At 40.6% G+C, this 24618-nt stretch overlaps 1 protein-coding gene across 2 annotated transcripts in view; it reads right to left on the bottom strand.

Annotated features, from left to right (window-relative positions):
* Positions 1 to 24618, bottom strand: part of GRIN3A (glutamate ionotropic receptor NMDA type subunit 3A) — a 202607-nt gene that overhangs the window by 61847 nt on the left and 116142 nt on the right. For both annotated transcript variants that reach the window (XM_004004040.5, XM_060409005.1), the window contains 2 exons: positions 13058 to 13203; positions 4808 to 4923 (listed from right to left, as the gene is read on the bottom strand). In XM_004004040.5, the coding sequence (XP_004004089.2) occupies positions 4808 to 4923; positions 13058 to 13203 (262 nt within the window). The remainder of the gene's footprint in view (positions 1 to 4807; positions 4924 to 13057; positions 13204 to 24618) is intronic.

Here is a 24618-nt window from a genome sequence, read left to right as displayed (position 1 = left end):
TGTACATAAATGAGAAAATTAACTAGCAAGGATCCTTCCTGATTATATTGCTTCTCCTAAAAATCCTCTTAAAGTCAGTAATTCCAGTCCAAGTTGATGTAATGATTGCAGAATTGTTTTTGTTTTTCACTCGATCACCATTTATTGGACACCTATTCATCTACTTTTCACAAGTAGAGGCTGAATGCTATTCTGTCTCAGACACTCAGCCAAGTGCTATAGAGTTTGCAGTGTAGCAGTGCTGGTCGCTCAGTTATGTCCAACTCTTTGCGACCCCATGGATGCAAAGAAAGTTTAAAATTTTTTTAACTTTAAGAAATCTTTAAGAAGAATCTTTATGAAAGTTTAAAAATCTAAAATTAATAGTTATGATATACATTTACATATTTTAAGAGTAGAATTTTGGCATTACAACAGAAGTATAAAAATTACCTTAAGGGAAAATGTTATGTTGAAATTGCAGAGACATTTAGAAAAAATTGCTTCATAGGAAATAATTAAATCACTCTACTTCATCATGTTAAGGTTAATATGTAATTGAGTGCTAAAAATAGATTACCATTCTTTTAAAATTTCAATATTCATATGGAATATAGGGAAAAACAGGAAAAATAGTTATGTGGCAATTAGAAGAGGTATGTGTTAAAAGACATAAAAATCAATTTTATTCAGAAACATAAAATAGTAAAACCTTGAAGATTTTTTTTCTGTCCTCTTTGTCAGCTGTTTTTCAAATTTGATTGTGTTCATCGGTCAAATAATTCTTATCTTTAAATTGCTGACTCAACTTAGCAGCCTGAGTTGCTTTCATTATCATTGGAAATTTGGCTTTGCAATAAAGATGAGGCTGACTATTTTGTGGTTGATGGATGAAGCAAAATGGAATCCTTCAACCCTAGAGATGAAGGCTTCAAGCACCCTGGAAATTGGATACAGCTTAATAGCCCAAGAGAACAATTTTCAGAATAGAATTCTGATATTTTCCCCATGGATAAATCAGCTTTACTAAGCTAAGAGTGGTAGAAATGTATTTGGGCTAGCAAGTGTATAGTTAGAAATTCACAGACTACAAAAATCTTCCTGAAATGTGGTTGGAAAATAGATATTTTGAAAATAAGATCTTACTGTTAAAAACACCTCTGGAAGAAAGATCAATTCAGTTTTACAGTCTGTCCTAGGACTACAATAATTAGCTACTCCAGGGCAATGCCTGAGCATATTTTGGAATAGTTCTAAGCTTAAAGGAGACTTTAAAAATGGGTTTCCCTTATCCTCAGCACATCAAAGTGGAGACAGTGTGTGGAAGAAGCTAAGATATATGAAGGTGATCTATCTCTGGATAATTTTATAGTAAATTGGTCTCAATCTTTTAATTCAATATATTGAATAGTAGCCTAGTGGCTCTGATGGAAAAGAATCTACCTGCAATACAGGAGAACTGGGTTTGATCCCTGGGTCAGGAAAATCCTTTGGAGAAGGAAATTGCAACCCACTCTAGTATTCTTGCCTTGAAAATGCTATGGACGAGAAGCCTGGTGGGCTACAGTCCAAGGGGTCACAAGGAGTCGGACACTAGTGAGCCATTAACACTCTCACTGTCACTTTTACTATGTGCTTGAACATGCTTTACATGTATTATTTTACTTAATCATCACAGCAACTCTGTCCTAGATGTACTATTCATAAACCCATTATGCAGATGAGGAAGCTGAAGAACAGATTGTGACTTGCCCAACTAACACAGTTATTTGGGAATGGCAACTCTATTCTAACCTAAGCACTCAAGACCCCAGAGCTAGTGCTTCAAGTGCTGTACTAAATAATTAGTGGAAAGCAAGTAAAAGAACAAACTCAAAAACAAGCAAAGGTCTTTGGCAGAAAGGTCACAAATCATTACTGTGCAGTTCCATTACTCTTTCTTCTCATTTGACCTTTACTGTCGGTTTACTCCAATGCATAAATTTGGGACATGTATTCAATTATCTCAACACTTTCTTTTTTCAGAGCACACAATATATCTTTGTGTTCCTGGTATATAGTTTTTAATAAGACCAGAGACTTTCCACATGTTCTTGAATTTTTAATAATTTTGGTTTGCTGCACTGAAGACTCACGGGATGGTTTCAAAGTCAATGTGGACTGTTGTCTCTCATTTGCCGTGCATTGACCTTTAGGTGTCAAATAAATGCAGAATGGTGAAGTTGGGAAGGGTATTTAGTAGTCACACTGAGTTGATATAATGCCATTACTACAGAGAGTGATGGCATCACTGACTCAATGGGCATGAGTTTGAGTAAACTCTGGGAGTTGGTGATGGACAGGGAGGCCTGGCGTGCTGCAGTCTCTGGGGTCACAAAGAGTTGGACATGACTGAGTGACTGAACTCAGCAGAGAGTGAATGTACCTTCAGCATGAAGGAATCAATGGATTCCATCTTCCCTCCTAAGTTCCCAAAATCATTTAAATACTTTGGAAAGTACATGCAGACTTTTCAGGGTACTTTTGATTACCTACATAAGGAAGTGGTTAGGTACTTAGTCTAATACAGCCTAATGAGTTATATAATAGGGTAATAAATCATTTATTACATAACTGTTATATGCCTTGCATTGTACTAGATCCTGTGAGAGAATACAGACATATGGAACATTCCTGTAAGCTAAATAGGTAAAAATTGTTCATAAATGGCTTTTGTGATATTTTATGCCTATAAAGTCTAGTTAGTTAATAATAAAGTACACATTTTCATAAATTCAAAAAAACTAAATGTTGTTAATGAAAAGCATATAATATTTTTTTTGGTATTTTCTCCAGCATTATGAAAATATAATTTTAAAAAAAAATTCATGAAGAGAGAAATATTCCATTAAAACCTATTAGATTAACTTTTTCTTTAAAGCCACAGTCAAGAGTTTTATTAGTATCTCTATCACATTGTTTTCTGTAACTTATAAGTATCCTTACTTTGTGTTTTACCAAGTTCTGCTTTTAGATTGTAAACTTGTTCACAGAGGCTGTATTGAATTAAAATTTCTGATTTGCACATCACCCAGAATAAACCAGCAGTGGCTTTTTTAAGAATAAACCAACAATGATGAGAATATTCTCTGTTTTCCAGTCTATAGTCTTTCTGGTGTCTTGCAGAGAGAGTGTTTCCCTGCGCCATTTTGTATTTATTCCCTTGGAAAACAATGCGGTGTCTGGAGATGATGGAGACTGTAAGACACCAAGTCTCATGAGCACAGATGGAAATGTAAACAGGAAACCAGTGGGGAATTGATTGTGTGGCATCTGGCACTGGGGTCTAGCAGAGGCAAACAAGCCATTTCACCACTGCCTTTTGACAAGATAGACTTGGCCCCTGAAAACAAAGGTGGAAGACAAGGGTCCCTCATTTTTTTTACCCACTACAAATGATTCATTGTTAACAGCTGCTAATGGCAAAAGGGACTTCAATTACCCAGTGTATCTAGGAGAGAAAAAGGAAATAACATCCTTTCCATTTACCCAGATGCCACACAAATGGGAAATTTTCCACTGTTACATCGAAATGTGGTTATATAATCAATGTTCTTTTGGTTTTCTAGTTTTTCTTTGGTTTCTCTTTTTGTGCCCTGCTACACAATTATGTTTCTGTCACTGCTGTCTCAACAGAAGACCCCTATCACTAAATGTCTCTCTTCCTGTGTTCTATTCCAGGCTAAGGTGGAGGTCACTTTGCCTGGAGAGGGGATTGATTTTTCTTAGGAGAAGGCTCAAAGAAACAGCATCATCTGTTACATTCTCACAAAAATGAAGATGAAAAGAAAACTGCTGATGTGTTTAGGAGAGACAGAGACCAATTGTAGTTGGGCAACTGGAATCTGAATAGTCTTGATATACTAGTTAGCATACAAGAAAGTATAGTTTCCTGGAAATAGGACTTGAGCATCCCTATGGGATTATTTCTAGTCAAAATGCTTTCTGACAAGTGAGTATGGCTGTTCTGGGAGCCAGTGTGTACTGTCAGAGGAGGGAAGCTGGGAAACGGAGATGTGAAATTTGCTGGTTCAAACTACCTGCTCCATATATCAACTGTTGTCCAGAATGAAAGCAGCTACTGACAATGCAATCTTTCTTTGGTCCTGAAGTTTGATTGATTGGCTGACCAAGTTGAAAGCAAAAATTTGCTGCCAGTGGGGACAGCAACAAACCTGAGGTCCCAAACAAAGTTTTGTTTAGGACACTTAGAGGTTACTAAATTACAGAGGTTGATTTTTTTCTACTTATTTTTCAGCTAGTGGAAACATTTATTTAAGGACTATGAGATTTATATTCTAATTTCAGTATTATCATCTAATTGTGTGATTACGAGAAAATAATATATTATCTCTGAACTTCCTTGTGGATAAAACTGAGCAGCTTGGATTAAATCAACACTGGGGTCCTAGTTGTAACACGATCATTCTAGTTTTAGTATCAGATTCATTATAGGATTTGGCCATGAGAAAATATAGATTAAATTAAAACTGGACTCCCTGTTTGCTACACTGTGTCAACACTCCCAGATATCTGAAGCAACACCGTTTGGATAACAATGATATTTTGGTTGTTGTTTTTCTAACAATTGGATAAAAATATGTTGGTGGAATAGGTAGAAAATAAATACCTAACTTCAGCAACTTAATAGCTGAGCGCTTAAGAGCTGAAAATGAAAACAAGGGAAGATGAATAGCTCTTTGCCTCTGACACTGGCATTTGTGACTTGCTAGATTGGCAAACTGAGCACATCCCAAGTAAAAGTGCATCAAGAATGATTGATTAATACCTTCTATGGCAAATGGCTTCCCCACAGTCAGAAGTTTGCAGTCAGCATCTACTGACACTTCATAATCCAGAAGGGCTTTGTCCATGATGAAGGCATCTAGTTTCTCTGGATCATTCCTATGTTTAAGACCAAAAGAAGAAAAGCAGAAAATAATTTATTAATAGACAAGAAACACTAAGCCTGACAGCTAGCTTTTGTTTGCTGCTGCTGCTAAGTCACTTCAGTCATGTCCGACTCTGCGACCCCATAGATGGCAGCCCACCAGGCTCCCCCGTCCCTGGGATTCTGCAGGCAAGAACACTGGAGTGGGTTGCCATTTCCTTCTCCAATGCGTGAAAGTGAAAAGTGAAAGTGCAGTCTCTCAGTCGTGTCCGACTCTTCATGACCCCATGGACCACAGCCCACCAGCCTCCTCCATCCATGGGATTTTCCAGGCAAGAGTACTGGAGTAGGGTGCCATTTGTTTAGGGAGCAGAAATCTGGACAGTAGGGGCAGTCCAAGCTGGGCAGCTGCTGGCCCTGCCTTGGTGACATCTCACTGAGCTGCAGAGAACAGACCAGGGGAAACAGACACTCTTAACAGAGAGCATGACACCTTTCCAGGGGTTAAATTGAACAACAAAACCAGAGCGACTGAATTGAGTGCAAAGGTAAATGGTCAAGGTTCATTTTCCATACATTAACTGAATGACCTTTTTTTTTTGGTTGTGCTACATGTAGGATCTCAGTTCCCCAAACAGGGATCAAACTCTCCCTGTAGCGGAAGTGCAGAGTCTTAACCACTGGACCACCGAATGAAGTCCTCCAAATGACTTCTTGGTGTAGGCATTATATTTATTGTTCTCCATACCCTATATAATCACCCTGAAGAGGGAGGCGGGCTTCCCTGGTGGCTCAGATGGTAAAGAATCTGCCTGTAATGCAGGAGACCCAGGTTCAATCCCTGAGTTGGGAAGGTCCCCTGGAGAAGGAAATGACAACCCATTCCAGTATTCTTGCCTGGGAAATCCCATATCCATGGGGTTGCAAAGAGTTGGACATGACTGAACGACTATCACTTTCATTTTCACTTGAAGGGGGTGGTAGTATCCTATTTTAACAAATGAAGGAATTGAAGGTTCAGAGAGTTGAAATAAGTTGATCCAGTTCACAAGCCAGTAAGTGTTGGAGCTAGGCGATCTCATTAATCAGTATGTGAAAATTCTTCATTCTTTCTGTCATGATCACTATCATATTCTCCAGAGATCAGGCATTATTTCACACTTGGGAGTACATAATAAAGAAGTGCAAATAAGAGGTCCAGCACTCTAGGGGAAAAAAAGAGTTGAGGTCTCTTTAAAGTCTATAGCTGGTGTTTAATAAATGGAATAGGAAGCATATGTAAATCAGGTCTTTGTGGTCTGATTTATTAATATAACTCCAGAGACTCATGTTTCACTCCCATCCCAGGAGACAGTTCAGGCAAAAATCATTTAAAGGCAAGTATTTCTGGACTGGATCAGTGAATTGGCTGGGCTCAAGATAGCAACAGACCCTCTGTGCATCCTTCTTGTATTCTCCCCCATTTTTTAACATAGGCACAGAAATGGTCCCCAGGAAGGTGGTCAGTACAAGTTGAGTTCCACTTAGAAGGGAGGCAAGGGATAATGAGTTTCTCAGGGAACTGTTTAAGGTGTATGCAAATGACTCTTTGTTTTCAGCTATCTCAAAATCTTTTGGAAAGGTAGTGAGTGAGTGAGTGAGTGAGTGAGTGAAGTTGCTCAGTTGTGTCCGACTCTTTGTGACCCTATGGACTGTAGCCTACCAAGCTCCTCTGTCCATGGGATTTTCCAGGCAATAGTACTGGGGTGGATTGCCATTTCCTTCCCCAGGGTTTCTTCCCAACCCAGGGATTGAACCCGGGTCTCCCACATTGTAGACAGGTGCTTTACCATCAGAGCCACAGAACATTTAATAAAGTCTTTTTGACCCCCCGGGTGGTCCAATGAACTTGGTAAAGAGAACAACTCTTCTCTGTTCCATCTGGGTCCAGTCTTTCCTCTCTTAGAACCAAAAATGAGGCTATTGGAATTCAGTACAGAGGAGTAGATTCTAAACTCAGAGGAGAATACGGGGCCATCAAAATTCTAAAAGAGGACACCACTAAACACCTCAAAGATTCATCATTGAGCAGCAAGTACCTTTATGATGGGTTTGTCTGAGCCACACACTGACATATATTAAGTAGGTCAGCTTCCCTTCTTGGTGCCAAGGACTATCACTTCATCTTTATACTTTTCCAGAAAGTGAAATAGTCACTTCAAAATAAATAATCTAAAAAAAAATCTGAAAAAAATGAATAATCTTTCTGGGGTATTGTATTTGAGTTACAATGAGGCCTATGTTACAGTTCAGTCACCCATGGACTGCAGCATGCCAGGCTTCCCTGTCCATCACCAACTCCAGGAGTTTACTCAGACTCATGTCCATTGAGTCGGTAATGCCATCCAACCATCTCATCCTCTGTCATCCCCTTCTCCTCCTGCCTTCAATCTTTCCTAGCATCAGGGTCTTTTCCAATGAGTCAGTTCTTTGCATCATGTGGCCAAAGTACTGGAGTTTCAGCTTCAGCATCAGTCCTTCCAATGAATATTCAGGACTGATTTCCTTTAGGAAGGACTGGTTGGATCTCCTTGCTGTCTAAAGGACTCTCAAGAATCTTCTCCAACACCACAGTGCAAAAGCATCAATTCTTTGGTGATCAGCTTTCTTTATAGTCCACTCTCATATCCATACATGACTAATGGAAAACCGTAGCTTTGACTAGATGGACCTTTGTAGGCAAAGTAGTCTTTGCTTTTTAATATGCTGTCTATGTTGGTCATAACTTTTCTTCCGAGGAGCAAGCGTCTTAATTTCACGGCCGCAGTGACCATCTGCAGCGACTTTGGAGCCCAGAGAAATAGTCTGTTACTGTTTCCATTGTTTCCCCATCTATTGGCCATGAAGTGATGGGACTAGATGCTGTGATTTTAGTTTTCTGAATGTTGAGTTTTAAGCCACTTTTTCATTCTCCTTTTTCACTTTCATCAAGAGACTCTTTAGTTCTTTTTCACTTTCTGCCATAAGAGTGGTGTTATCTGCATATCTGAGGTTATTGATATTTCTCATAGCAATCTTGATTCCAGCTTGTGCTTCATCCAGTCCAGCATTTCTCATGATGCACTCTGCATAGAAGTTAAATAAGCAGGGTTACAATATACAGCCTTAACCTACTCTTTTCCTGATTTGGAACCAGTCTGTTGTTCCACATCCAGTTCTAACTGTTGCTTCTTCACCTGCATATAGATTTCTCAAGAGGCAGGTCAAATGGTCTGGTATTCCCATTTCTTGAAGAATTTTCCACAGCTTGTGGTGATCCACACAGTCAAAGGCTTTGGCCTAGGCAATAAAGCAGAAATAGATGTTTTTCTGGAACTCCCTCGCTTTCTCAATAATCCAGTGGATGTTGGCAATTTGATATCTGGTTCCTCTGCCTTTTCTAAATCCAACTTGAGCATCCGGAAATTCATGGTTCATGTACTGTTGAAGCCTGGCTTGGAGAATTTTGAGCATTACTTTACTAGCGTGTGAGATGAGTGCAATTGTGTGGTAGTTTGACCATTCTTTGGCATTGCTTTTCTTTGGGATTGGAATGAAAACTGACCATTTCCAGTCCTGTGGCCACTGCTGAATTTTCCAAATTTGCTGGCATATTGAGTTCAGTACTTTCACAGCATCATCTTTTAGGATTTATAATAGCTCCACTGGAATTCCATCACCTCCACTAGCTTTGTTCATAGTGATGTTTCCTAAGGTCCAATTGACTTCATATTCCCAGATATCTGGCTTTAGTCCAGTGAGCACATCATCATGATTATCTGGGTTATGAAGACCTTTTTTGTATAGTTCTTCTGTGTTCTTGCCACCTCTTCCTAATATCTTCTGCTTCTATTAGGTCCCTACCATTTCTGTCCTTTATTGTGCCCATCTTTTCATGAAATGTTCTCTTGGTATCTCTAATTTTCTTGAAGAGATCTCTAGTCTTTCCCATTCTATTGTTTTCATCTGTTTCTTTGCACTGATCACTGAGGAAGGCTTTCTTTTCTCTCCTTGCTATTTCTTTGGAACTCTGCATTCAAATGGGTATATGTTTCCTTTTCTCCTTTGCCTTTCACTTCTCTTCTTTTCACAGCTATTTGTAAGTTATCCTCAGACATTTTGTCTCTTGATTTTTTTCTTGGGGATGTTCTTGATTACTGCTTCCTGTACAATGTCACGAACGTTCGTCCATAGTTCTTCAGGCACTCTATCAGATCTAATCCCTTGAATCTGTTTCTTACTTCCACTGTGTAATCTTAAGGGATTTGATTTAGGTCATATCTGAATTGTCTAGTGGTTTTCCCTACTTTCTTCAATTTAAGTCTGAACTTGGCAATAAGGAGTTCATGATCTGAGCCATAGTCAGCTCCTGGTCTTGTTTTTGCTGACTGTATTGAGCTTCTCCATCTTTGGCTGCAAAGAATATAATCCATCTGATTTCAATATTGATCATCTGGTGATGTCCATGTGTAGAGTCTTCTCTTGTGTTGCTGGAAGAGGCTGTTTGCTATGACCAGTGTGTTCTTATGGCAAAGCTCTATTATTAGCCTTTGCCCTGCTTCATTCTGTACTCCAAGGCCAAGTTTTCCTGTTACTCCAGGTATCTCTTGATTTTCTACTTTTGCATTCCAGTTCTCTATAACAAAATGGACATTTTTGGGGGGTGTTAGTTCCTGAAGGTCTTGTAGATCTTCATAGAACTGTTCAGCTTCTTCAGCATTACTGGTCAGGGATTAGTTTTGGGTTACTGTGATATTGAATGTTTTGCCTTGGAAATGAACAGAGATCATTCTGTCATTTTTGAGATTGCATCCAAGTACCGCCTTTTGGACTCTTTTGTTGACTATGATGGCTACTCCATTTCTTCTAAGGGATTCTTGCCAACAGTAGTAGGTATAATGGTCATCTAAGTTAAACTCACCCATTCCAGTCCATTTTAGTTCACTCATTTCTAAAATGTCAATATTCACTCTTGCCATCTCCTGTTTGACCACTTCCAATTTGCCTTGATTCATGGACCTAACATTCCTGTTTCCTATGCAATATTGCTCTTTACAGCATTGGACTTTACTTGCATCACCAGTCACATCCACAACTGGGTGTTGTTTTTGCTTTGGCTCCATCTGTTCATCCTTTCTGGAGTTATTTCTCCATTGATCTCCAGTAGCATATTGGGCACCTATTGACCTGGGGAGTTCATCTTTCAGTGCGCTATCTTTTTGCCTTTTCATACTCTTCATGGGGTTCTCAAGGCAAGAATACTGAAGTGGTTTGCCATTCCCTTCTCCAGTGGAACACGTTTTGTCAGAACTCTCCCCCATGACCCATCCATCTTGGATGGCCCTATATGGCATGACTCATAGTTTCATTGAATTAGACAAGGCTGTGGTCCGTGTGATCAGATTGGTTAGTTTTCTGTGATTGTGGTTTTCAGTCTGTCTGCCCTCCGATGAAGGATAAGAGGCTTATGGAAAATTCCTGATAGGAGAGACTGACTGAAGGGGAAACTGGATCTTGTTCTGATGGGCAGGGCCATGCTCATGAATCTTTTTTACTATGTTTAACTTCAACCAAAATGAAAAACATCTCTCAGCTTCAGAACTGTAGGAAACTTCAGAAAGGGCTTGGTATATGAACTGTATCCTGGAAGCTGAGGATCAGAAACCTTAATGGAATCCTGGCAGTAAAATAAAAATCAAGCTGAAAGGTACTTCTCTAATGAAAGCTTTATTCTCACAGTACCAAAATGTACCTTGAGAGCTACACAGGACCAAGTAACCATTTACTAATGCTCTGTAATAATTTGTGGCAGCAATAAGAGTATAAAAAGTTAGGGCTCAGTTTTCTAACAAGTAATTCCTGTGGTCCATCTGAGTGGTATCTCTAAATAACTCCTCATGATTTTGAATTGCAAAGTGAAGTTATTTATGGCAGGTCTCTATTACATAGGAAGGCAAGAAGCAATTAGCTCACAGACTCCCATGGGGCCCTGAGTCATTGGTGAGGAAGTGGCAGGGTTTGATACAGGTATAAGGAGCTTCTAGACTGGCTGAATCATCTTTACAGTTGGCAGGGCCTACACTTGTTTCTCCCATTATAAAATCATGCTGTCTTTTTGAACATTCATTTCATAACACATATACCACAAAGCTAGTTATATATAAACATATAAAAATAAAGTAATTATTAATTTAATGGGATTCATTTATTGGAGTATTGTCACTTCAAAAAGCAGAGTCCTAAGTGAGTTAGGATGAAGCTCAGGGAATCTGATGGGAGAGGGGAGGGTCAGCTTTAACACAGGAACCTCTCTTTACAGATGACTCCAGGGGTAGTGCCCTGTAGGTCATGGCACTGGTATGTCAGAGGGTAACTTGGGAACCTTGGTTTTTTGGAGTAGTGAATAGGAGCATAGGCTGTATCTGGGCCAAAAGTGGAGAGAGAAGCTCAGAGGGAAGAAGGCAGAGGGCATTAATGATAACCTTTGTTCCAAAGTTACCTCAATCTGTAACTCACCTGGGGAGCTTGTTAAAATGCAGATTCTGTGATGGGACCTGAGAGCACATGCTCCCAGGTGCTACCTGCTACCCGCTACATGGATGTTGCTGGAATGTGGACTGTACCTTGAACATCAAGGACCTGCTTTCCAGTTATAGTTCTCAGGCTAGCCTGCAGCAGTGGCTACAGTCCAAGATCATGGTTCCGATCCTGACTGCCACTTGCTAGCTGTATTTCCATGGACAAGTTGATTCTTTCAGGCCTCAACTCCTTCGTCAGTGCCCGTTTTCCTAACAATTTCTTCTCTCCAGCTAGAGTATGGCCAACTGAGCTCTGGGGCCTTGGAGGTGAATCCTCCAGAATAAACGAATACCCAGAGTGGAGTGAAACTGCTCCACTGCAGCAGGAGCTTTGCTCAGCCTTTCACACTGACAGAAGGGCCCAATTTGTCACCCATTACTATTTAGTGGGGAGCCATCACTTTCTTCCTGACATCTTATTCTTTTTCTCAGCCACGGATTTCCCTGATGGAGAGGATAAAGAGGAATTGTTGGGGGGCGGGGCAAAGAAGCACTAAACTCTGTGTCAGAGAGGGACTCTAATGTTTTAAAGTTCTTACAAAATGGAAAGTGCCACTTCATAGTGCTTCATACTATATATACCTGTGCAAATCTGAGAACACGAAGTTTCCTTTCTAGACTCTAGTCCATAAAATTGTTTTTAGGGCTGATTACTAGAGTTTTTGAGAAATACAGAGCCGTTATGTCCCATAAAATTATTTGCTCCCCTTCTTTCTTAAAAAAGAATTTGAGTTGCTAAGTCCTGCTGTCATTGGGGTGATAATTGTATTTGATGATAGAGAAACCAGTTTTCTGGTACTGCACGATTGTAGGGATTGGAGTTTGGATGTATGTTATTGTCCCGAGACCATCAGGCAGGAGGGGGAGGACTGCTTGCTCGCATGCTGTGGTGCTTATCAGGAGCCATTTATCCCCTTCTCCCAGGCAGACTAGCTGAGCAGACCTAGAGATGCACCATCCTCCTTTGCATTCAGCTTCTCTGAATTATAGCTCTGATAATCTGCCATGGCAATGTGATTGCTCTTGATTGCTTCTCATAAATTCTGATGAGAAGGATGCAGGCATGGGAATCATTGCCTTTTATCTTATTTCTTTTCTACAGGAAATCTCTAAGCTAAATCCCACTTCCTTGTGGCAAGAGGAGACAGTCCACAGGCTTAGAGATTCACTGTGAAGGAAAGGGTTGATTTGGGACACTTTATCCTCTGGCCACATTCCCTGAGTGTTTGATCATTTCAGCACCATTATTTTCCCAAGTGATGTCAAGCCAATGTTTACTTCCCCTACCATCTGCTACACTACTGACCCTACTGGCACTTTGATCAAAGCTACTGCCAGCTTGGGACTGTGGAGGTAACTAGAAAACTAGGTCACATAATTAAATGCACATTTATTCCATACTGTCCCCTGGATCTCACATGGTGTGAGGTATTACAGAACACATAATGGGTATATTTAGATAACATTTAAAAAAAACCCCAACAAACATTGCATCAGTAGCAAGGCTTCTTTTTCATTGAGAACTTTTTGGACTGAGGAGGTTGACACTCACTTTAGATACGCCACTCCATCCAGGGTGGCTGGTACATTGTACCTTCTCATATACTCATGCATCTCTGGGAAGCTTTGCCTCACATAGTCTTCAGCACTGCTCTCCCGGACAGTTCCAAAACGGAAGCCTTGAGAGGGATGATGTAGCTATGAGGCAGAAAAAGAAATGTCTTGAATATAAATTATTCCTAGAGTTGTTTTCAAAATTTTCTTTTTCTATCATTATTTGGAGTTTGATAATGACCTTGCATTTTTCAAACACACACAGTCATAGACATAAATTTCCATGTACCAACATAGGTACATGCTCTTTCATACCAGCTTTCACATAAATAAATTTTCTATCCTCACATAAGTAACTAGTCTCTCTCCAGATGCAAACAGATGAAAACAACAAATGGAAAATATAAAACAGCTTTCTTCTGTATATTGAGAGCCTGTCAGAATTCTTTAGAAATGATAAAATGACATATGAAATCAACCTTGGTAATCATATTATAAATTGCTTATTAGGCAAAGCATAAAGTTAAGATAATAAATGAAAGATTGTGCCCTTCCTTGGTTAGAACTACACAAAGGCCAAGTTAAAATCCTGTAAACTGAGATCAAAATATACATGACCCCAAACCATGAATTCACCTCCTTTATATTTATTAGTTTTTATGCTGTAGTATATTTGAAGTTCATTAAATTTATTTTTGGTGTAATTATGAAATGATCTCTTTCCCTTAGATAACTCTGTTACCCAGTGCTGAGTCATGTTGTATATTTTCTCAAATGGAATGCTATGTAAGACAGTTAGGAGCAACAGAGGAGGCGGCTAGCAGGAGTAGATCCAATAATGTCATGGTTCTCCAGGATGCAAGATCTCACAGTGAGGGGAGGCAGTGCACTGGGAGTCATGCAGAAGCTTTCTGTCACTAAGTATTAAAGATACAGTACATGAGACAGTATAATTCATGAAAGTTGTACAGAAGTATTAATACAGGATCTAGAGTTATTTCAAAGAGAAGAATCAACTTGGGTTTTTTTCTTTTTCTTTTTCTTCTTTTCAAGTTGTTTACACATGTACAGATTAAGAAATCACTGAATTTGGTAATCAACAATTTATATCTGAAGATTAATTAGTTTTGACACACAGCAAGGGTCTAACAATATGGCAATAGTTAAATTATTTGCCACCTCCTTATAGAATGTTATCTAATGTATAAATCATGTTTGTAAAGCATATTTAATAAAACAAAGCAAATGCTCATATGACAAATGGAGAAAAGGCTCATTTATGGTCTGATCAGAGTTAAATATGTATAGTTATTTTAAGGGCGTCCCAGGTGGTGTAGTGGTAAAGAATCTGCCTGCCAATGCAGGAGATGCGGGTTCGATCCCTGAGTCAGGAAGATCCCCTGGAGAAGGAAATGGCAACCCACTCCAGCATTCTTACCTGGAGAATTCCATGAGCAGAGGTGCCTGGTGGATTACAGTCCATGGGGTTGCAAAGAGTTGGACACAACTGCGCATGCATGCATTCATAGTTATTTTAAATACTGTAGCTCCCTCATGTATATCATATATACACATGTACACACACACACACACACACACGCACACACACCCCTGGGAAGAAAATATATCAAGATATTAACAATGGTTGTTCCATATATTTATTTATAGATTGGCTACAGAAACATGCCTCATGTTTGTAAGTTAAAAAACTACATTCAGTGAAGTAAGTCATTAATTTATGTCAATATTTTTTTGCAGGGCAGCTTTGCATAATTTTCAGAGTTACTGGGCCCACAAAGTTAAATACCTACAATCATTGCCACAAAGTGACTTACCACCTGCTTTGTGATATATCTTTGGATATCTCACTGTTGAACAGGCTGTATGGTATATACTTTTGTTCAACTGTTCACACACTGGATAAATTCTCTTTTATGCCAGCATAACCTTAATGAGGCATCAATAATAATAGCTAACATTTATTGATTTTTATGTGCTAGCTGATGTTTATCTGCATTATCTTGATTAATCCTCATAAAAACCTGATTAATCCTTATAAAAACCTCATAAAAAGGACTCTAGAAATACTTCTTTTTAAAGGATTAATCAACTAGGAGCTCAGTGAAATGTAGCAAGAAATAGTAAGTAATAAAAGTAGTAAGATCACACAGCTAGAAGTAGTAGGGATTGGATTAGAACCTATGGCTGTTTCACTTCAAAGTCCACACTATTAGCGACCACATCAGCCTGTCTTCCAGGTCATGGCAACAAATGGAGAGAAGATGTTTATTAGAATAAACTCACTAGTCTTTTAAAATATTCTCCTTAAGCCTTAGGCCTAGGCTGTTCTTACAGTAGCAGATTATAACCCTATGGCTCGAGCAAGGCAAACTTATCAGCATTCTGTTTATCCAACAGCTGTTCATTTTTTAAAGCCTAGATCAAGACTCTGTCTGAAGTCTTTGGCCTTATTGAATTTCACCCTCTTATCCAGGAGGAACAAAAATAAAAATAATTTACTGCCTATTTATCTGTACTGAGACAGCACCTTGTACTTACATAACACATAGGCTAGGTACTTACTTAGCCATCTTTCACACTTCTCATACATTTCTCCTTTGATTCTCCCCAAAAACTTATGAGGTATTTCTATTATGGTCCTTTTATAAATAAAGGAACTGAAGATTAGAAAATTTGTTATTTGCCCAAGACCACAGAGCTAGTAAACGTTGGATGTGAAATATGAACCCAGATAGTCTGATGGAAACGAACAGAGATTGTTCTGTCATTTTTGAGATTGCATCCAAGTACTGCATTTCAGACTCTTTTGTTCACTATGATGGCTACTCCATTTCTCCTAAGGGATTCTTGCCAACAGTAGTAGATATAATGGTCATCTGAGTTAAACTCACCCATTCCAGTCCATTTTAGTTCACTCATTTCTAAAATGTCGATGGTCACTCTTGCCATCTCCTGTTTGACCATTTCCAATTTACCTTGATTCATGGACCTAACATTCCTGTTTCCTATGCAATATTGCTCTTTACAGCATTGGACTTTACTTCCATCACCAGTCACATCTACAACTGGGTGTTGTTTTTGCTTTGGCCCCATCTCTTCATCCTTTCTGGAGTTATTTCTCCAGTAGCATATTGGGCACCTATTGATCTGGGGAGTTCATCTTTCAGTGCGCTATCTTTTTGCCTTTTCATACTCTTCATGGGGTTCTCAAGGCAAGAATACTGAAGTGGTTTGCCATTCCCTTCTCCAGTGGAACACGTTTTGTCAGAACTCTCCCCCATGACCCGTCTGTCTTGGTGGCACTAGATGGCATGGCTCATAGTTTCATTGAGTTAGACAAGGTTGTGGTCCATGTGATCAGATTGGTTAGTTTTCTGTGATTGTGGTTTTCAGTCTGTCTGCCCTCTGATGAAGAAGGATAAGAGGGTTATGGAAGCTTCCTGATGGGAGAAACTTACTGAGGGGGAAACTGGGTCTTATTCTGATGGGTGGGGCCATGCTCAGTAAATCTTTAATTCAATTTTCTGTTGATGGGCTCCTCCCTGCTATTTACTTGGGGGGAACTCTTGAGAAATCTGTATGCAGGTCAGGAAGCAACAGTTAGAACTGGACATGGAACAACAGACTGGTTCCAAATAGGAAAAGGAGTACGTCAAGGCTGTATATTGTCACCCTGCTTATTTAACTTATATTCAGAGTACATCATGAGAAACGCTGGACTGGAAGAAACACAAGCTGGAATCAAGATTGCCAGGAGAAATATCAATAACCTCAGATATGCAGATGACACCACTCTTATGGCAGAAAGTGAAGAGGAGCTAAAAGCCTCTTGATGAAAGTGAAAGAGGAGAGCGAAAAAGTTGGCTTAAAGCTCAACATTCAGAAAACGAAGATCATGGCATCTGGTCCCATCACTTCATGGGAAATAGATGGGAAACAGTAGAAACAGTGTCAGACTTTATTTCTTTGGGCTCCAGAATCACTGCAGATGGTGACTGCAGCCATGAAATTAAAAGACGCTTACTCCTTGGAAGGAAAGTTATGACCAATCTAGATAGTATATTCAAAAGCAGAGACATTACTTTGCCGACTAAGGTCCATGTAGTCAAGGCTATGGTTTTTCCTGTGGTCATGTATGGATGTCAGAGTTGGACTGTGAAGAAGGCTGAGCGCCGAAGAATTGATGCTTTTGAACTGTGGTGTTGGAGAAGACTCTTGAGAATCCCTTGGACTGCAAGGAGATCCAGCCAGTCCATTCTGAAGGAGATCAGCCCTGGGATTTCTTTGGAAGGAATGATGCTAAAGCTGAAACTCCAGTACTTTGGCCACCTCATGCGAAGAGTTGACTCATTGGAAAAGACTCTGATGCTGGGAGGGATTGGGGGCAGGAGGAGAAGGGGACGACCGAGGATGAGATGGCTGGATGGCATCACGGACTCGATGGACGTGAGTCTGAGTGGACTCTGGGAGACGGTGATGGACAGGGAGGCCTGGTGTGCTGCGATTCATAGGGTCTCAAAGAGTCAGACATGACTGAGCAACTGAACTGAACTGAAACTATGGTGGAGGTAATGAAGATAATGGCGACCTCCTTCAAAAGGTCCCAGGCAGGCACTGCTGCACTCACTGCCCCCAACCCTGCAGCAGGCCACCACTGACCCATGCCTCCACTGGAGACTCCTGGACACTCACAGGCAAGTCTGGGTCAGTCTCTTGTGGGGTCACTGCTCATTTCTCCTGGGTCCTAGTGCACACAAGGTTCTGTTTGTGCCCTCCAAGAGTCTATTTCCTAGTCCTGTGTAAGTTCTGGCAGCTCTATGGTGGGGTCAGTGGTTACCACCTCCAAGAGGGCTTATGCCATACCCAAGTCTGCTGCACCCAAAGCCCCTGTCCCTGTGGCAGTCCACTGCTGACCTGTACCTCCACAGAGACACTCAAACACAGTTCTATCTCAGTCTCTGTGGGGTCCCTGGGTCCTGGTGTGCATAAGGTTTGTTTGAGCCCTCTCAGTGTCTCTGGTGGGACTGAGGTTTGATTCTAAAGGCTAATTCGCCCCTCCCACCATCTTGTTGGGGCTTCTCTGTTGCCCTTGGGAGTGGGGCATCTCTTCACAGCCACTCCAGGGCCTACTGTCTAACTGGGGTTTCTCTGACCTTGGATGTGGGGTATCTCTGCACAGCTGCTCCAGCGAAGTGCAGCCACAGCTCCTGACCTTGGATGTGGGGTATCGCTTCATTCAGTATCACAGTAATCCAAGTCTATGCCCTGACCAGTAATGCTGAAAAAGCTGTAGTCGAACAGTTCTATGAAGACCTACAAGACCTTCTAGAACTAACACCAAAAAAAGATGTCCTTTTCATCATAGGGGACTGGAATGCAAAACTAGGAAGTCGAGAGATACCTGGAGTAACAGGAAAACTTAGCCTTGGAGTACAGAATGAAGCAGGGCAATAGCTAACAGAATTTTGCCAAGAGAATGCACTGGTCATAGCAAACACCCTCTTCCAGCAACACAAGAGAAGACTCTACACATGGATATCATCAGATGGTAAATACCGAAATCAGATGGATTATATTCTTTGCAGCCAAAGATGGAGAAGCTCTATACAATCAGCAAAAACAAGACCAGGAGCTGACTGTGGCTCAGATCATGAACTCCTTATTGCCAAGTTCAGACTTAAATTGAAGAAAGTAAGGAAAAGGTCAGGAAGATCCCCTGGAGAAGGAAATGGTAACCCACTCCAGTATTCTTGCCATGGACGGAGAAGCCTGATAGACTTACTGTCCATGGGGTTGCAAAGAGTCAGACACAACTGAGCGACTTCACTTTCACTATTCAAGTATGACCTAGATCTGATAGAGTGCCTGAAGAACTACGGATGAAGGTTCGTGACATTGTACAGGAAGCAGTGATCAAGCCCATCCCCATGAAGAAAATGCAAAAAGGCAAAATGATGGGTCTGAGGATAACTTACAAATAGCTGTGAAAAGAAAAGTAGTGAAAGGCAAAGGAGAAGAGGAAAGATATACCCATTTGAATGCAGAGTTCCAAAGAAATAGCAAGGAGAGAAAAGAAAGCCTTCCTCAGTGATCAGTTCAAAGAAACAGATGAAAACAATAGAATGGGAAAGACTAGAGATCTCTTCAAGAAAATTAGAGATACCAAGGGAACACTTCATGCAAAGAGGGGCTCAATAAAGGACAGAAGTGGTAGGGAAGCAGAAGCAGAAGATATTAAGAAGAGGAGGCAAGAATACACAGAAGAACTATACAAAGATCTTCATGACCCAGGTAACCACAATGGTGAGAGGGTAACAGGCAGGAAGGCCAGGGGTCTCCAAATGGAGGAAATAGCCTGCAAGTGTCAGACATTTTTATCTCTCTTAAGCGGCAGGAGGAAACAAACTAGCGATATTTTTTTCCTTCTCTGTACAAATTTAAAAGGAGGTTTCTCTTAAAATTCTGTGTTGCCATAATGACACCTGGTTTCACTTGAAGTTAACCAATGCCTTTTTCTTATGGAAACGTTTATCTTAAGCTATGCTAATGTACTATGCATTTACCCCAAACTCTGTCTTCAAGTCGGTTCAGCCTTTTGGGCTCAGAACCTACTTGATAAACCAGTATGTTATACTCTGATATTGTTCCTCTAATCTATGTAAATGACACTATTTATATGGTGCTCTGCCCTTCTTCAAGATTCAAGTTAATCCTTTTATGGTCCAAGATAAACTATTTGGAGCCAAGATTATCCCAAAATACATCTTATGGGTGAGGGGCCTGGTGCCATTCTAAGTTTTGAGACATTCCTTTCTTTCATTAACAGACTGCTGAAGACTATATAACATCCAGCTAAAGACTAGCAGGGGGTTACTCTTTCTGCCCCCTTCTGATGCCTATGTCAGAAGCTTTCTCTATCTCCTTTATACTTTAATAAAACTTTGTTACACAAAAGCTCTGAGCGATCAAGCCTCATCTCTGGCCCCGGATTAAATTCTTCTCCTCCGGGGGCCAAAAATCCCGGCGTCGTAATTCAACAACAACCTTTCAATGGTATGATCACTCACCTAAAGCCAGATGTCCTGGAATGTGAAGTCAAGTGGTCCTTAGGAAGCATCACTATGAACAAAACTAGTGGAGGTGATGGAATTCCAGCTGAGCTATTTAAAATCCTAAAAGATGATGCTGTGAAAGTACTGCACTCAATATGCCAGCAAATTTGGAAAACTCAGCAGTGGCCACAGGACTGGAAAAGGTCAGTTTTCATTCCAATTCCTAAGGAAGGCAGTGCCAAAGAATGCCAAACTACCGCACAATTGCACTCATCTCACACATTAGCAAAGTAATGCTCAAAATTCTCCAAACCAGGCTTCAGCAATGTGAGCCGTGAACTTCCAGTTGTTCAAGCAGGTTTAGAAAAGGCAGAGGAACCAGATATCAAATTGCCAACATCTGTTGGATTATTGAAAAAGCAAAAGAGACTTCCAGAAAAACATCTATTTCTGCTTCACTGACTAGGCCAAAGCCTTTGACTGTGTGGATCACAACAAACTGTGGAAAATTCTCCAAGAGATTGGAATACCAGACCATCTGACCTGCCCCTGAGAAATCTGTATGCAGGTCAGGAAGCAACAGTTAGAACTGGACATGGAACAACAGACTGGTTCCAAATCGGGAAAGGAGTATGTCAAAGCTGTATATTGTCACCCTGCTTATTTAATTTATATGCAGAGTACATCATGAGAAATGCTGGGCTGGAGGAAGCACAAGCTGGAATCCAGATTGCTGGGAGAAATATTAATAAACTCAGATAAGCAGATGACACTACCCTTATGGCAGAAAGTGAAGAAGAACTAAAGAGCCTCTTGATGAGTGAAAGAGGAGAGTGAAAAAGTTGGCTTAAAGCTCAACATTCAGAAAACGAAGATCATGGCATCTGGTCCCATCACTTCATGGCCAATAGATGGGGAAACAGTGGAAAAAGTTGCAGACTTTATTTTTTGCGGCTCCAAAATCACTGCCTATGGTGACTGCAGCCATGAAATTAAAAGACACTCGCTCCTGGAAGGAAAGCTATGACCAACCTAGACAGCATATTCAAAAGCAGAGACATTACTTTGCCAACAAAGGTCTGTCTAGTCAAGGCTGTCATTTTTCCAGTAGTCATGTATGGATGTGAGAGTTGGACTATAAAGAAAACTGAGCACCAAAGAATTGATGCTTTTGAACTGTGGTGTTGAATAATACTCTTGAGAGTCCCTTTGACTGCAAGGAGATCCAAGCAGTCAATCCTAAAGGAAATCAGTCCTGAATACTCATTGGAAGGACTGACGCTGAAGCTGAAACTCTGATACTTTGGCTACCTGATGTGAAGAACTGACTCATTTGAAAAGACTCTGATGCTGGGAAAGATTGAAGGTGGGAGGAGAAGGGGTCTACAGAGGATGAGATGGTTGGATGGTATCACTGACTCAATGGACAGGAATTTGAGTAAACTCCCATAGTTGGTAATGGACAGGGAGGCCTAGGGTGCTTCAGTCCATGGCATCACAAAGAGTCGGACACGACTGAGTGACTGAACTGAATTGAACTGAGTTTTATGGACAATAGTGAGCTCTGAACACCATGAACAGATCTTCTGACACTATGTCATGATGACTCTGGACCTGGTCATTACAAAACTTGATACTTACAGATCAGGCAGTGAGCTAAGGGGTTTGTACATTTTGAATTCTGCAAAATAGATGTCATTTTCATATTTTACAGATTAAGATGCTGAGGTTCGGGAAAACTAATAATCAAATTCTGATAGCTAGTCATTAGCAAAATTCAGCCCTTGTTCTTTTCCCTAACATGCAGACCAGGTTTCACTCACATGAGGACCACAGTTACCTATTATGACACTTGGTACCTGAAGAGGGCTCTACACATGTGTGTCAAATCAATTAATTTTACCACTATTCTTCTATTCTCTCTTTATCCATTTAACTTGTATTCATCCTTCTATTTTCAGCCATCACTTCCCTAACTAGCTGACTAGGTCAGAGGCTTCTTTCCTAAGCCCTCATAGTACACATACTCTTCTTTTGCAGAACTTATCAGAGTCGCACTTTTAAAATTTAACTGTGTAATAGTTTATTTAGTGTCTAGCCTTTCATCTTCTCACTGGACTGGAAGCTCTATGTAAAACATTTAATTAATTGTTATATTCCAGTGCCTTTCATCATGTAGTTGCTCAGTAATATGCCTGATGAATGACTGATGGATTCTTTGAACCCAGAGGGAGATGAGAACTTTGCCATCCCGCTTAGCACAGATTGGGCTAACAATAGAGCTTACAACTCAGGCTTTTGAAATGAACCCTCCTTTTAAGGTAAAAGGATCTTAGGTCAGTAATTAGAATACCTTTGCTTATATTGTCCTTTTTAGAAATAACCTAAATGATAATCTTAAGATAATCCTTTTTAAAAGTCCATTTTCTCACGTTATACTGTGCAATATTTTTATGGCCTATGAACTATTTCTAGGCAAACTCTGCACTTCTTTTCTTTGTCGAGTGCATCAATACAGCACTGCTTCCCAAGACACCGAAGGGAGTTGGGAACCAGCAGATCCAGGCTTGGAATTCCAGAGGAGGATGAGCGAGCCCTTGTGTCGTCTCCTTTCCATGTTTTCCTGCTGCCTTTCATTCACGCCTCTTCGTGGCATGGCTCTCATGCCTGTGAAGGGAGCAGTCTTGAGAATGGAAAGTTCCTTCAACATTAACATAAATAATCAAGGTCTATGGGAGGAAGCATTCTGTTAGCCTGACCGGGATCCCACTCTAACCTGGAGAGGTATTACAAACACTGCCATTTCTCCAGTCTAAGCCACCATCATTCCTGCCCTCTGCACATTCCCTGTTTTACCCTCCAATCCAGTCAGAGTAATCTTCCTAGAGCCCCAAACTGGTCATGTTACCCACTTGATTCACAGCTACCAGTGGCTCCTCATTGCTCTGGGATGAAGCTGAAACTCTGGCCTCAGCATGATCCAGCTCCCACCACCTTCTTTCCACTCTCATCTTCCCACTCTCCCCTGGACCCCGAAGCTTTAGCCAGTTTTCTCAGTTCTTCCAACGTATACCTTTTGCTTGATCACGTCTCTTTCCCATAGCCTTCACTCTACCTGGGATGCTTCCCTTTGTGTAGATAATTCTAAGATGTCACATCCTCAGAGAAGCCTTTGCTGACCCCTAGACTAGATTCCAGTGGTCATGTATGGATGTGAGAGTTGGACTATGAAGAAAGCTGAGCGCTGAAGAATTGATGCTTTTGAACTATGGTGTTGGAGAAGTCTCTTGAGAGTCCCTTGGACTGCAAGGAGATCCAACCAGTCCATTCTGTTTTTTTTTTTTTTTTAATGTATTATTATTTTTTAAATTTTATTTTACTTTTCAATACTGTATTGGTTTTGCCATACATTGACATGAATCCACCATGGGTGTACATGAGTTTTGGAGATCAGCCCTGGGATTTCTTTGGAAGGAATGATGCTAAAGCTGAAACTCCAGTACCTTGGCCACCTCATGCGAAGAGTTGACTCATTGGAAAAGACTCTGAAGCTGGGAGGGATTGAGGGCAGGAGGAGAAGGGGACGACAGAGGATGAGATGGTTGGATGGCATCACTGACTCGATGGACATGAGTCTGAGTGAACTCTGAGAGTTGGTGATGGACAGGGAGGCCTGGCGTGCTGTGATTCATGGGGTCGCAAAGAGTTGGACACGACTGACTGACTGAACTGAACTGAAGTGAGACTAGATTAGGCCACCTGCAACACCCTCCCATTGTACCCTGCAATTTCATGTCACATTAGTAATACCTGGGATTATTTGTTCGATGTCTACTTTTCCTGCCTGCTTTTACATTTCCATGGGTGTTGGGCCTAAGCCTGTCTCATTTGTGAAGTTATAAGTCCTCAGCAAATGTTAGCTGCTATCATTCTCATCATCATTAGCATCATGAAGCAAATACAGTGCTTGGTATACAGAGCAGATCCCTGATAAGTATTGGTGTAATAAGTCATCATTATTAAAACAAAATTCTCTTAGGTTAGATACATTAAAAATAGACACTTGTGTCACACTTCATGTTGTCTTCCTTTCAAACATTAAATTTTTTCCTTTAATTCTTATCTTAATTCTTTCAAAATCATATGTTCTTTTTTATCTCTATATGTGAGATTCTAACAACAACAACAAAAAGGATGAACTACTAGGCAGTCACAGAATAATAGAATCAGAAAAGGGATCTAAGAAGCTATTGATGCAACTGGATAGACTAGCATAGTTCACCCTTTGTGTCCACGTGGTGTGTAATTCAAACATCCAGGGATATCAGAAAGCCTGCATCCAGGAGGGAGGATAAAAGCATACAAAGAGCTAAAGTAGTTCAGCTGCATTACAACCATCACCAGGAAGCCCCAGAGAGAGAAAAATTTCTTTAAAGTTTCAGCTAAATATTTTACCAGTTCTTCCAATTCTGTTTATATTTGTGTC

Source organism: Ovis aries, chromosome 2 (genome assembly GCF_016772045.2).
Source record: "Ovis aries strain OAR_USU_Benz2616 breed Rambouillet chromosome 2, ARS-UI_Ramb_v3.0, whole genome shotgun sequence".
Classification (NCBI taxonomy): domain Eukaryota; kingdom Metazoa; phylum Chordata; class Mammalia; order Artiodactyla; family Bovidae; genus Ovis; species Ovis aries.
The sequence above is the reverse complement of the archived record's forward strand: the minus strand, read 5'-3'. Positions and strand labels throughout refer to the sequence as shown.